Source organism: Puma concolor, chromosome B4, assembly GCF_028749965.1.
Source record: "Puma concolor isolate L17-30 chromosome B4, mPumCon1.1.hap2, whole genome shotgun sequence".
NCBI lineage: Eukaryota > Metazoa > Chordata > Mammalia > Carnivora > Felidae > Puma > Puma concolor.
This window is the reverse complement of record NC_141673.1, coordinates 19,762,112-19,776,607: the sequence shown is the minus strand read 5'-3', so window position 1 is coordinate 19,776,607 and position 14,496 is coordinate 19,762,112. Positions and strand designations below refer to the sequence as shown.

General features: G+C 39.2%; 2 protein-coding genes and 1 non-coding gene across 9 annotated transcripts in view; all 3 read right to left on the bottom strand.

Moving 5' to 3' along the window:
- WASHC3 (WASH complex subunit 3) overlaps positions 1–265 on the bottom strand; it is a 95,869-nt gene extending 95,604 nt beyond the window's left edge. For 5 of the 6 annotated variants that reach the window (XR_015253390.1, XM_086712520.1, XM_086712519.1 and 2 more), the window contains exon 1: positions 108–264. Coding sequence is in view for 5 of the 6 variants with exons in the window: in XM_086712520.1 (XP_086568646.1) it covers positions 108–158 (51 nt within the window). In the remaining variant the exon portion in view is untranslated. Of the gene's footprint in view, positions 1–107 lie in introns of all 6 variants that reach the window. The other variant, XM_086712517.1, reaches the window with a different exon arrangement.
- A 1,799-nt stretch (positions 266–2,064) lies between these two features.
- On the bottom strand, positions 2,065–2,170 carry LOC112863995 (U6 spliceosomal RNA). The gene has a single exon (XR_003223927.1). It is a non-coding gene; the product is annotated as a U6 spliceosomal RNA (small nuclear RNA).
- Positions 2,171–13,888: 11,718 nt separating this feature from the next.
- The window catches only part of NUP37 (nucleoporin 37), a 42,352-nt gene continuing 41,744 nt past the window's right edge, over positions 13,889–14,496 (bottom strand). For both annotated transcript variants that reach the window (XM_025926794.2, XM_086712516.1), the window contains exon 10: positions 13,889–14,155. In XM_025926794.2, the coding sequence (XP_025782579.1) occupies positions 14,042–14,155 (114 nt within the window). In that variant the 3' untranslated portion in view covers positions 13,889–14,041. The remainder of the gene's footprint in view (positions 14,156–14,496) is intronic.

The following is a 14,496-nucleotide window of genomic DNA, read 5'->3' as shown; positions in this document are numbered from 1 at the left end:
GCCAGGGACAGGGTTGGATATGGAGAGGTGGTGTGTCCCTGGGAACCGAAGTTTCCTTCCCCATCCTCCTCCCAGGTCGCCTAAGTTCAACTCGGTCGTTTACAAACCTTCGTCAGGTCTATGCCTGACCCCATGAGGGGAAGCCCGTCCTCATCCATCTCCTCAGCGGGCGGGGGACCCAGGGCTCACCCACAAACCCCTCCCAGACCGGGCCCGCCCAACCCGGTAATAATGTCCAAACACCTCCCCCTAGTCCCCGCCTCCAGGGCCCTTCCCACCGGAAGGAAACGCCTCCGCTTGCCAATCACGCCGCTGCTCCCGTAGAACCCGGCTCTTTGCGCGGCATTCTGGGATTGGTAGTTCAAATCGGGATTGTGACTACGTCAGACGCAAAGGCGCGCGCGGGGTGGGGCAAGACTGTAGGTTTAGCAGTAAAGTCTTCAAAAGGGGGTAAAAAGAAAAAAAAAAGTAAAACACTGAGTCTGGGTAAGATTATTCCTGCTTAGTCCTGTCATATGAATTGCAAAGTCATTCGTTAATAAAACCTATACATTTTTAAAATCCTGCTAAATCCTGGGTACTCTCCTTTAGGTCCTGTGGGGAATACAAAGATTGAGTCAGGTTTAGCCTGCTGCGCTGGAGAGGTTAATGTCCTGAAGCAGGACACAAAACTTGTTTCCTAAGGACTTTAAACATGAAATAAAATGTCAAATGCTACAAGTGAGGCAAAAATCGATGAAAGTGGGTTTTTTTGTTTGTTTGTTTGTTTGTTTGTTTTTCACTTAGATCATCAAAAAGGTACAACAGACAGACACCTGGACAGAATTTTGCATCAAGGGGTTTGACGATCTTGGCTCAGATTTTGACGGTTCACCTTAGCACCTATAGGACCTAGGAACAGCCACCAAACCAACATGTGATCCCCTTCGTTGTAATTTTCCGTCTATACAGCCACATCTCAAGTTCCAACATTCTCTGATGCCTGGGTTTCTGTAATAGCCTCTTCCTGCCTCCATCTGTGTTGCTCTGACTGAAACACATCGTAGCCATATAGTGACTGTTTAAAAGACAAACCTGATTATATTACACAGGATATAATTTTGCTTCTCATTTCTCTCAGTTTAATGTGCTTACAAGGCCCTCTGTATAGCTCTTGCTCACCTCTCTAACCTCACTTCTCACTATTCCCTCCATTTAACTCCCCCAAATTTCTTTAAGTTCTTGAAACCAGGAATTGCTCTGGGAATTAAATATGTTGTCTCCTTTGCCTAGAACAATCTCCCTTGTTCCCTGACCACCCCTGCCTAACTCCTACTTATTCTCATCTCCTTTATCCTTGTTTTCAACGGTTTGAATACTGTGAACTTGGATGTAATTTTCTTTGTATTTATCCCTCTTCAAATTTGCTGAGCTCACATCTGTGGTTTGATGTTTTAAATTTTGGAATATTTTTTGGCCATTAAGTTTTCAAAACAAAGTTTTTTTCTGTCACATTTCCTCTTCTTTTCTGGAACTCCAAAATACATGTATGTTAGATCACTTGACACTGTCCAAAGTTCATTGATGCTCTGCTCAATTTTTTCTGCCTGTGCTTCAGAGTAGATAATTCTTATCGACTTATCTTCAAACTTACTGATACCTTGTTTTCTAGTGTTCAGTTTATTATAAAACTACTTATCCAATGAATTTTTATTTTAGATTTTTCAGTTCTAAAATGTCCATTTTTAGGAGTTTCTATTTTTCTCCTGAAATTCCCTGCACCCATCTTGCCCTGTATATGTGTGTGTGTGTGTGTGTGTGTGTGTGTGTGTGTATAACCATTTTATTTAATTTATTTTTTAATTTATAACCAAGTTAGTTATCATATAGTGCAACAATGATTTCAGGGGTAGATTCCTTAGTGCCCCTTACCCATTTAGCCCATCCCCCCTCCACAAGCCCTCCATTAACCCTCTGTTTGTTCTCCATGTTTAAGAGTCTCTTATGTTTTGTCCCCCTTTATGTTTTTATATTATTTTTGCTCCCCTTCCCTTATGTTCATCTATTTTGTATCTTAAAGTCCTCAAAAATATGGAAGCTTCACGAATTTGCGTGTCACCCTTGCGCAGGGGCCATGCTAATCTTCTCTGTATCATTCCAATTTTAGTATATGTGCTGCCGAAATGAGCACCCCTGTATATATTTTTTAAAACTAATTTATAATTGTCACTTTCAAGTTCTTATCTAATGATTCTCATATCTGGTTCAGCTATTATGTCTGCTTCTGTTGGCTTTTTCTTGATTATGTGTTATATTGCCTACATTTGGGGATGCTACATAATTTTAATTTTTATTCCGGAAATGGTGGGGGAAAAAAAAGGAACAATGGAGATTAAGTGAGGAACTCCTTCAAAACCTGAGTTGAACTGGTGCTAGGCTATAGTTTTAATTAGATTGAGTTCACTTGGAATTAGCCCAACTCCTGGTCTCCTGCAAAGGCTTGAGCTCTTTATCTTGTCAATATTTGAGTTAGAGGGGAATGGTCTATGGTTTCAGAACATTTTGGTTTGCCTTTGTATTCGACTTCAGCAAGGCCCAGGAATCCAAGCACCACGAGAATGTGCAAGACTTAGTGTATTCTCTCTACTGCTGCTTTCTTAACAACCTTGGGGGTGGGATGTAGGCCTAAGTGATTTGTTTTTGTCCCTCTAGACCCGACATCTCTATAGAATTTAGTTCATTAAGCTCTTATTCCATCCACTGCTTTCCAACAGCCCCATGGAAAAGTATGATTTTTGTTTTATCTGGTCATCATTACAACAGATGTGAGAGGTTTTCTTGCATCTTTATTCATCCTAACAAGTAGCAGAAGCCTTATCGTCCTATCCTTAGAGAAGCGGATCTGCCAACATTAGGCTAACTGTTCCTCTGAATATATGCCTCTCTAGCATCCTCCGGATCACTTTATCTTAGCACATTTTAGAATTTTTTTTTAATGCTTATTTATTTTTGGGAAAGGGAGAGACAGAGTGTGAGTGAGGGAGGGGCAGAGAGAGAGAGAGAGGGACAGAACCTGAAGCAGGTTCCAGGCTCTGAGCTGTCAGTACGGAGTCCGATGCGGGGCTTGAACTCACAAGCTGTGAGATCATGACCTGAGCTGAAGTCGGGTGCTTAACTGACTGAGCAACCCAGGCTCCCCAATCTTAGCACATTTTATACTTGCCTGTTTGCCTAAATGTCTACTAGACTGTTGATTCCAGGCAGAGATTCTGCCTTATTCACTAGTAAGGCCCTGGCCCAATGACTGACCTAAGGTAAATCCTTAAGTATCTGTCAAATGACATTTGGGCCTAATGACCCTTGTGCTTCCATATCGTACTTGATCTTCCACTTGATCTTTGATTTAGACCGCACTCATAATTCTGAGTAAACTCATTCAGTTAGCCACCCTTGAGCACAGTCCCCAACTGGCCAGCCTAGCCTTCCTCTTCAGAGCCAGGAGAGGCTCCCAGTGATAGGAAAAAAACCAAAAAACCAGACAGTCACTTCATGGTTATGTATGTCATCTGTAAGTAGTAGGCATGCATACAGATGGTATAGAACTACAGAAACATGAACTTGTTCTTAGTCGGCCAGGTGACAATTTTTTTTTTCAAACTGGTTTGGTTTCTTAAAAAAAAAAAAAAGACAAATGTAATGCTAGATGTGATTTTTAGTTAACAGAAAGAAGACTGGCTGCTTCTCTCTGCCTCCTGGGGTCCTTGATGATTACTGCTCATCAGTCATCCACAGCTCCTGATAAGCAGTGCCATTCACAGTTTAATAACTGAATTTCCAGGACTACTACAAACAATTTATAGCTAGAAGTCTTGGCCAACTGCCAGAAATCCTCTGAAGTATGTACTTCTTCCTCCAGGCTTTCATTGGAAATGTATTACCAGGTTTCATTTACTATGGTGAATTTTGGAGGCAGTGAAACAAGTAGACTATAATGAATACTTATTTCAAAGGGCAGATATATATATATATATATATCACCTGCATACATCCATTCAATAAAAAAATCTTAAGAATTTTTCAATGGTATGTTTTCACAGATCACTAGAAAATAACTTTAGTTTTATCATGGATAAGTTCTTAGGTAAGTGGAACAAGGAGAATTTGGTTCCTATTTTTCTTTTGCATTTCTTCCTGCTCTGCTACAGGATGAATAGAGGGGTGGGGTGTTTCTTCATAAAAGTGGGAAAATAAAATTAAATGTCTCCTATCTGTTCTCACCACCCCATCGCTCATGAAGTGATACAAATTATCTATTGGGACTTGGTTAAGGGAAGGAATTTTAGCCTAATTATTTCAAATCTGTTAAGAATTAAATGTCTTGGCTACTTCTTTTAATTGTTTTGCCTTTTCAAACTTCCAGACTCAGATAGTTGAGTTGTAGGCCTATAGCCTACTGGCAGGGAACTGGATTCTTCTCTAGAAAGCTATCTCAAGAGAAGAGATCTAAAGGTAGTTAGGCATCCCCAATAAAACAGCAAATAGCTTAGTAATGATCCTGCTTTCTTTGAAGGGGCCAGTGGGGGAAGCTCTCACTGTTGCATTTGTACCCACCGGTTTTAATTTATGGAGGTGACTAAGTGATGACAGAGTAATGCTATTGAGAGTTTATTCCTTACATTTCCCAAAAGAAGGGGGCACACCATGCCACACAGGGCCACAGGAAAATACAAGATTTTGATAAGGAGGCAGACAGAAGCAGGAGCCAGGGGAAAGCACAGGCCAGAGTCTTTACTGGGGTTTCTGTGGGAAAGAAAAAGCAGGGCAGAGGAAGCATTTGAAGACTGGCCTGGCTAGTGTGAATGATTCTGGTGAGCTTTCAGGCATGGGAGCTGCCCGTAGCTCTCTGTACCTGGCCCTGAGTTGATATAGGGCAGGGGGAATGTTGGCTTGGTGTATAAGAGTTAGATAAGGGCTCCAGATTGATTGGTTTACATATGAAAAATGTATTTCCAAGTAAGTTGTTTTTACTATTTTTAGGAACTAGCCAGCCCCGGAAGAGGCAGTTTCTCCTCTTGAGGTCACAAAAGCCAGAGTCTCAAGAATATAGGCAATTAAAAAATATATAGTCAATTGGCCCATCACAATTAGTGATGGATGCTAAAAAGACATATACAGAGGGGCGCCTGGGTGGCGCAGTCGGTTAAGCGGCCGACTTCAGCCAGGTCACGATCTCGCGGTCCGGGAGTTCGAGCCCCGCGTCGGGCTCCGGGCTGATGGCTCGGAGCCTGGAGCCTATTTCCGATTCTGTGTCTCCCTCTCTCTCTGCCCCTCCCCCGTTCATGCTCTGTCTCTCTCTGTCCCAAAAATAAACGTTGAAAAAAAAAAAAAAAAAAAAAAAAAAAGTTTTAAAAAAAAATAAAAAAATAAAAAAAAAGACATATACAGAATCTAAGAAAATAGTGAGAATACTCACCTTTCAGTATGTGGATTTTAGGTAATAGTTTCAGCAAGGCACCCTACTCCTGAGTCTACAGTCTCATTCAATTTCTCGAGAAGTGATCAGAGGGGAAGGAGCAGCTGTATGGCTATGCAAGCGGTTGGGGGAGGGGGTGGGAGGGTATTTGGAAGGGGTGTGTCTAGTTACTCCTCATCCACACTCTCAATCAAACTTCCTGTTTTAGTAACCCCTGACGCACTGCAGCCCCCTTCAGAGGAACTTTCCTGACTTAGAAGTTGATGCCATTTCTCTTCTTTCAATCCTTACAACACTTCTTGCTTTCATCACTCAATTCGATACCTAACACACGCTACCATTATCTTTTTGTGACCAAGTGGTGTATTGTCAACCTCTGTAATTTCTTTGAGATCAGAAGCCAGTTTCCATTTATTTACAGTGCCATGCACATGTTAGTTACTATCTGGTTTTTAAGTTAAGAACTTATTATGGGGCGTCTGGGTGGCTCAGTCAGTTAAGCATCTGACTTTGGCTCAGGTCACGATCTCATGGCTTGTGAGTTTGAGCCTCTCATCGGGTTCTGTGCTGACAGCTTGGAGCCTGGAGCCTGCTTCAGATTCTGTCTCCCTCCCTCTCTGCCCCTCCCCAGTGCTTTCTCTCTCTCTCTCTCTCAAAAAATAAAACATTAAAAAAAAAAGAAAAGAACTTATTATAGAAGTGAACTACTGGGGCGCCAGGCGGTGGGGAGGGGGCTTAGGTCATGATCTTGTGGTTCGTGGGTTCAAGCCCTGTGTCGGGCTCTGTGCTGACAGCTCAGAGCCTGGAATCTGCTTGAGATTCTGTGTCTCCCTCTCTCTGCCTCTCCTGCTTGTGCTCTGTCTCTCTCTCAAAAATAAATAAACATTAAAAAAAAAAAAAAGAAAAGTGAACTATTTATCATGGAAAACTTAAAAAAAGCATAGGAGGGAAAAATGTCATGCACAGTCACTCTTCTTAGAAGTAACAACCATTATGGGGCACCTGGGTGGCTCAGTTGGTTAAGTGTCTGACTCTTGATTTAGGCTCAGTTTATGATCTAAGTGTTCGGTTTGCTAACAGCGAGGCACCTGCTTAGGAATCTCTCTCTCTCTTTCTCTCTGCACCCCACCCCTCCCCCCTCCCGCTCATGTGTGCGTGCTCTCTTGCTCTCTCAAAATAAATAAATAAACATGAAAAAAGAGAAGTGACCATTATGACTCTTATATTGCCAAGGTACTTTATTTTAAATTTACTAAGTCAGCTTTTTTTCCTCATTGGTGGGAGTATAAATGAGTAGGCCTCAGTCATGAGTCTTTGCTTAGCTTTGTACACCTTTTATAGCACTCTGGCCTTTTCATAGAATAGCCCTCTCAATTTACTTAAAAAAAAAAGAAAAAAAAAAAAGCAAGTGATGCCACTATCAGCTGCTTTTAATTAACCTCCCCTGGCTGTTTCAGTAAATGACTCAGCACCTGGACTTCTTAAAGCGGTCAGGTTATTTTGAATCACAACCACATAAAATCACTTAACACTACTCTGGAAGTTCAACATCAACATTTCTTCTTGTAGCCTTGTTTCTAGAGTCCAAAATGATCTTGTTAGAACCTTTGCTATTATCCTTTAAAAAATGACAGGGCCAGAAGGTATGAGCCAATCAGTCTAGGAAAGTGGTTCACAATATTTTCCAGTATGAGAAGCCTTTTTTAATAGAAAACAATTTTGAGGAACCCCAAATGATTGTGGCTGAACATTTAATATCTATTGAGTGAATATATACATTGTTGAGGATTTAAAATAGGAATATTAAATGGAAATGGTGAACTATATTGAGAAATTCATCTTAAAATCCCAAATTTTCATTCAAAATAGGATTTTACTCCCTTCTATTTTCCAGGCTAGGTTCTATTAGTTTTCCCACAATACATCCTACTTTAGAAAGTCTTGCCTCTTATATGTCACATAGGCAGGAATTGTTAACTTTTTTTTTTTTTTTTTTACTTTCTAGAATTTATTTTTTATAATTTATATCCAAGTTAGCATATAGTGCAACAATGATTTCAGGAGTAGATTCCTTAATACCCCTTACCCATTTAGCCCATCCCCCCTCGCACAACCCTTTCAGCAACCCTCTGTTTGTTCTCTATATTTAACAGTCTCTTATGTTTTGTCTCCCTCCCAGTTTTTATATTATTTTTGCTTCCCTTCCCTTATGTTCATCTGTTTTGTATCTTAAAGTCCTCATGAGTGAAGTCATAGGATATTTGTCTTTGTCTAATTTCACTTAGCATAATACCCTCTAGTTTCATCCACGTAGTTGCAAATGGCAAGATTTCATTCTTTTTGATTGCAGAGTTAATTCTCCACTGTATATATATATACCATATCCTCTTTATCCATTCATCCATTGATGGACACTTGGGCTCTTTTTATACTTTGGCTATTGTTGATAGTGCTGCTATAAACATTGGGGTGCATGTGTCCCTTTGAAACAGCATACCTGTATCCCTTGGATAAATACCTAGTAGTGCAATTGCTGGGTCGTAGGGACCCATAGTTCTATTTTTAAGTTTTTGAGGAACCTCCATACTATTTTCCAGAGTGGCTGCACCAGTTTTCATTCCCACCAGCAGTGCAAAGGAGATCCTCTTTCTCCGCACCCCTGCCAACATCTGTTGTTGCAGGAATTGTTGAAGTATTCTGGCTCTCATTTGAACTTGAGCCAAACCTGGGGTCACATAATAGATATCAAGATGACAGGCACACCTTGATGTATCTGGGACCTTTTTTAACCCTCTCAAGATTTCTGAATGAGATCTTCAAAGCCATTCTCACTGAATTGGAGAGAAGGGTTCATTGGAGGCGTATTCCTCCTACCTGTTAACAGCATTTTGGTGGAGGAAGAGGCTATTAGTAAAACACTTGAAATCAATGTCTGTTAGGATTATGTGGGCAAGTTTGATTTTTGGAGCTGTTTATAGTATTTCAGGACCCCAGGAAGTCATGGTTTCAAAGGTATAAAAGGATTTTAATAGTGGGAATATGAATACTGAGAAGCCTTACAATAATTCCATACTCTTCCATTTGCCATTAACAGGTTGGGAAGCAATGACCCAGGGTTTTGTAAAGATTATATATACATGAGAACATAACTTATTGTGGCAGGTAGATGGAACGATGGGGAAGAGACTAGGTCAAAAACACTGACAGAATCTAGAATTGCTCCATGGGATCTAATATATTTGTGGGTAAGTCCAGGAGGGGGTGAGACCTCTGAAGCAGCTACATATATGACCTGGTTTTGTACTTGCTCAAAATAAAGTGCCAGGGAAATCTTACTAGAGTTCTATAGATTACAAGTGAGGGATAGATATTTCCACAGATTTCTCCTTGGTACAGGCAACTAGGAGAGAAGTGCCTCATTAGCTGTTCACAACACAGCCTGAGGCACTAGTGTCCAACTCACATGAGAATCAGCCCTACATAACATTTGGCAAAGTATTTTAAATTCCAGAGTCTAAACCTTAATGAAAAAAAAAATTTGGGGGCGCCTGGGTGGCGCAGTCGGTTGAGCGTCCGACTTCAGCCAGGTCACGATCTCGCGGTCCGTGAGTTCCAGCCCCACGTCAGGCTCTGGGCTGATGGCTCAGAGCCTGGAGCCTGTTTCCGATTCTGTGTCTCCCTCTCTCTCTGCCCCTCCCCCGTTCATGCTCTGTCTCTCTCTGTCCCAAAAATAAATAAATGTTGAAAAAAAAAAATTTGTAGTCTGAAAACTAAAGTGAGTTCTTATACAATAATTACTATAAAATATACCTGAGTTATTTTATCCATAATAAATACCTAGATTTAGTTAATACTAGTGGAAGAAAGAACTAGCAATTAACCAAAGAAACACTAATTAAGAAAAGATGGTAGAAAAAAGTTCTTTAACTCCTAGTTGGGGCACCTGGGTGGCTCAGTCTGTCAAGCACCAGACTTTGGCTCAGGTCATGATCTCACAAACTGTGAGATCAAGCCCCATGTTGGGCTCTGTGCTGACAGCTCAGAGCCGGGAGCCTGCTTCAGATTCTGTGTCTCCCTTTCTCTGCCCCTTCCCCACTCACGTTGTCTCTCAATCTCTCTCTCTCTCTCAAAAATAAATAAACATTAAAAAAAAAAAAAGTAAAAATAACTTCTAGGGGCACCTGAGTGGCTCAGTCATCCATCCAACTCTTGATCTCGGCTCAGGTCATGATCTCATGGTTTGTGAGTTCGAGCCCTGCACCGGGCTCTGCGCTGACAGTGTGGAGCCTGCTAGGGATTCTCTCTCTGCCCCTACCCTGCTCGTACTCTCTCTCAAAGAAATAAACTTAAAAAAAAATTAATAATAATAACTTCTATTGGTCTGGTTTAAACTAATGTCAACTAAGAGAATCATTTCTTACAGCTATAGTCTAAGTAAAAATGAACCAAAATGAACTAATTTGTTTAGACAGCCTCCAACTTCTTTATCACTGTGGCATAATTTATGACTAGTTGCCTCTGGCTTTCTTGAGAGGTTAGTTGTCTGGGGCTTATTTCCTTTATACACTGTCCCAAAAATAAAGATTTCCTAAAACAGCACTGGAAAACTCTTACTTGAGATGGTTGCAAAGATTAACCTTAATTTTGGCCAGAGTCTAATCTTGTCTGGATTTGGCTCAATAATAGAACAACAGCTGTGCTTATAAGAAAGACCAACGTTTTGTGTTTAAGAAGCAAACATACCAGCAGCATTTATTGTCTTTTACTATAAAGACACAGGCACTCAACTCAATACAGCACTAAACATGCAGTTGGTAGAAATGCTTTATTTCATACATCTTTAAATCTATTGGGTTACTCAAATTGTTTTTGCAAAGGCGGAGAAACTTGGTGGCCTCTCCTTTTACTTACCCTTGTTCTTATGGATTTTTTTTTTTTTTTAAAGTTTATTTTTTTTGGGGACAGAGAGAGACAGAGCATGAACGGGGGAGGGGCAGAGAGAGAGGGAGACACAGAATCGGAAACAGGCTCCAGGCTCTGAGCCATCAGCCCAGAGCCTGACGCGGGGCTCGAACTCACGGACCGCGAGATCGTGACCTGGCTGAAGTCGGACGCTTAACCGACTGCGCCACCCAGGCGCCCCTTGTTCTTATGGATTTTAAAAATTTATGTAAGTGTACAAGTCCCAAGGTAGAGTATTCTGTTAAAAATTAGTTGAGAAGGCAAATAGCAATATAACAAACACATCAGTTAAACAGAAATAAGCTGATCCAAAGAAATTTCCAGGCAAATGTAACTTGATCCAACATACGGGCAACAATTGTTTTTACTAAGGTAGTTCAAAGAACAGCTGAAAAGGTCAGAAAGGAGATTCAGTGCTTTCAATTTCTCATGAAGTCTGTGTCCATGCATGCAAAAGAAATTGGTTATGTCGAGTTTGAGTAATGGATATGTCATCAAATGTGTATTTGTTTTTCCTTTTCTGAAAGGAGATCTTCAAAGCTGATATCCTAATTATTTTGTTGTGTTACTGTGCTTAGTTAACAGATGGTTGCTATAAATTAAAGTCATGTTAATAACAACAAAAGAAAACTTCTACCTATGTTTTAAAAGGCATATTTCTTTAAATGTATAATTAGAAACGAATGTTAGCTGTTTTGAAATTCCTTTTCAATGCCTGTTAAAATAAATGTTTTTGAATCAGCAAGGTGTTAGATTAAAGAAACAGAGTGTTCTCTCCTGTCCTTGTTACTAAGCACACCGACAGCTTGATAAAGATATATTGGAACAGAATGCTGCTTCTGAGGCTGGACCATGCTCTCATGAGGAATATGTGGAAATGGACCATCATAATGGTGATTTTTACTTTGCACATTTTATTTGGGATCAAATCTAAGGCTATTACTGGTATCACATAAAGTTGAGTTGAGTTTAACTTTTCGAGCTACAGAAACATGAGGAATAATCTGGAGCAAATACATGTTCTCTCCTAAGAAATCAGTCTTGGGTATAATACTGTCTCATAACTTCCCAATCAGCATTTCTGGGACAATGTCAGAATTTGGACAATTACAAAAAACCAGACACAAATGTGCAAACCAGATTTCAATTTCTTCTCCACTGACATGAGATTTAAAACAGCAACAGGAACATTTCTAGGTCAGTGTCAATATGTAGTCACAAATTACCAAAGAAACAAATTGGAGTGCATGGGTGTACGATTTTGTGTTTTGGCATGGGAGAGACATTGAAATACTCACAACGTACAAGCCAAATCATAAAAATAAAATGGGACTTATGATTCCATCGTTTTGAAAGAGTAGGATTTAATTCTGACATCTTGCAGATTTGTGATATCCTGACTTTTGCTTCAACATCTCTAAATAATAAGAATTTTAGAACACAAGTACAACTTTTTTTTTCCTTTCCACAATATTTGTAAGTGAAGCAATCCTCAGGAAAACTTATTTTCAGCAGAAGAAAAACCCTCTTAGAATAAACAAACATGGAAAAACTAAAACTAACTGGGACACATACACACACACAAAATCAGAACTCATGTTATTTATCAGAAATTAGAAGTGATGACCAATAACTAATTCTCCATTGAACACTGCCTCCTGTGTTAGTCTAATTTAAACAGTTTGCTAAGAACAAAATTTACTATGGAAAAAGAATATCATTATGCCACTTAAAGTAACTGAACACAGTAAAGTTTAACAATGCTTACTCAGGATAACATGAATACCACTCCTGAAGCTAAGGGATAAAGAAATCCCTCTCATTTCTTGAGACTTGAGTCTTATAGTCACTATATTAATTTATAAATGAAACAACCATTTGCTTTCTTTAAGGGTAACACTTCCTGCTTCTCGGCATAAATTGCATAAATTTAGTATTTATGTGACCACCATGGGTTATCTTTTCCCAAGACGGGTTCCCCTAACAGGCAGTAGTGCTACTGGGTAATTTCATCAGATAACTTATATTTGGGTAAGCCCTTATTCCAAGGAACCCATTTCTTAGACACCCAAAAATCCAAGGCCAACATACTTTTCAATCTCCATCCTTTTTTTTTTTTAAGTTTATTTATTTATTTTGAGAGAGAGACAGAGACAGTGTGAGTGTGGGAGGAGCAGAGAGAGAGACGGAGAGAGAGAAGAGAGAATCCCAAGCAGTCTCTGTGCTGCCACCGCAGAGCCTGATGTGGAACTCTAACTCACAAAACTGTGAGATCATGACCTGAGCTATAAAACCAAGAGTCACTTAACTGATTGTGCCACCCAGGCTCCCCTCAATCTCCACCCTTAATAACAACCCACTCAATTCCTAAGTCAACGTCCTTAGACAATTTTCAAATGCACTGGCTCAATCTGACATCTCAATATGTATTCCTTATATCTGGGACACATCCTGAAATGAAAAATTCTTACAAATTCTTTGATCTACCCTAATGCTTTTAGGGTTCTCTGTCCCATCACAGAGATTGTTAAAAGGAAACATGTCCAAATTCCCTGACCTTTGCCTTTTTAAGTTACAATCCGCTTATGAAGGGGTAAAGGAAACCACTGCTATTATTTAGTAACAATTTATTGTATCAAATAAGTGACTTAGAAATTGGTATACTATGCATTTTTTCATCAGTAAAGCACAAAGTAGTTTAAATATCTACATGATTAAAACATTTCATTGCATTAAAAAAATTACTTGCAACATTTCCTTGTCTCGTAAAGCTAATTTTCTTTTCTTTTTTTTTAAGTTTATCTATTCTGAGAGAGAGCAAGCGAGCATGGGGGAGCGTCAGAGAGAGAGAGAGAGAGAATCCCAAGCAGGCCCTGTGCTTTCAGCGCTGTTTTACTGCCACTAGGTGCCATCTCAGAAACATCTCAGTTTCTTGATAAAAATGGTGAAGATTCATAAAAGGCAGAGGCTGTTAAAGATATTAATTATAATTCATTTTTCAAGGTAAGCTTTATCCCATACACCAGATGTTCTAAGAATGTTGAGATGTCTAGTCAAAAGAAATTTGTGTATAGTCAACAGGACTAAGTCAATCAGTCACATTTTTAAGAAAGTGAAAATCATTCTTTGTATTAAATTAAATGATAATCTTTTATAATTACTGAGGAAGTTGTAAGACCCTTACACATATAAACTGCTAACAAAGATGCATATACCCACACATATACATTCAATCACTTCCAGAGTAACACTAAAAGGAAAGACATTTTCTTCCTTTTGTAAATGTTTGCATCTCTGAGAATTAGGAAAACAGCATATATTCAAAGTATAGAGGACAGGATACACTTTGGATAATCTGTGATAAAATCATCTCTTTTCTGGAGCTGCTCAGTCAATTATAGTCTTGAAAGATGATTTTAAAAAATGTATGTTTTTAAACACATACATGCACATATACAGCACAGAGCAAGAAAATGATTTTTCAAACCATTAACATTTTATTTAACAAAAGCAACAACTGGGACATTACTAGAGCTTACAGTATATTTGATATAAAAATAGGGAGTTCTCCAAAATATGTATTAAAAATACAAAGTTTATGCATCTAAGGTACAAAGAAAATTTGTTTTACATTTCAGTTACCCAAAACAACAGCTTGTGGTCTCCTCCAATTGCACACAGTGGAAGAGTTCTATGCCAGGAAAGGCCAGATCCGACGGCTACAGAACCAATGAGGACAGGCTACAATATACGTAAAGAATTAGAGAAACTCAATAGATCACCAAAGTTAATAAGTAAAAACTACCCTTCAAAAATAAGAAATGCATTGCTAACTTGTCTTTGTTTAATGTAGCAGAAACAGAATTAAAAATATGCTCCTTCATAGGTGAAATACACATTATTTTTTGCAGCTGGCTAGAATGAAGGATACAAATAATCTACGAGTCACTGGAGTAGCTTAGATTCAAACATTTTTGTAGCCTAAACCAAGCAAACAAGCAAAATTATTATATTTAAATGAAGAGGGAAATAAAACAGAAGAAATAAATTTCTTCTTACATGAATACTGGCAAAGTGTCTGT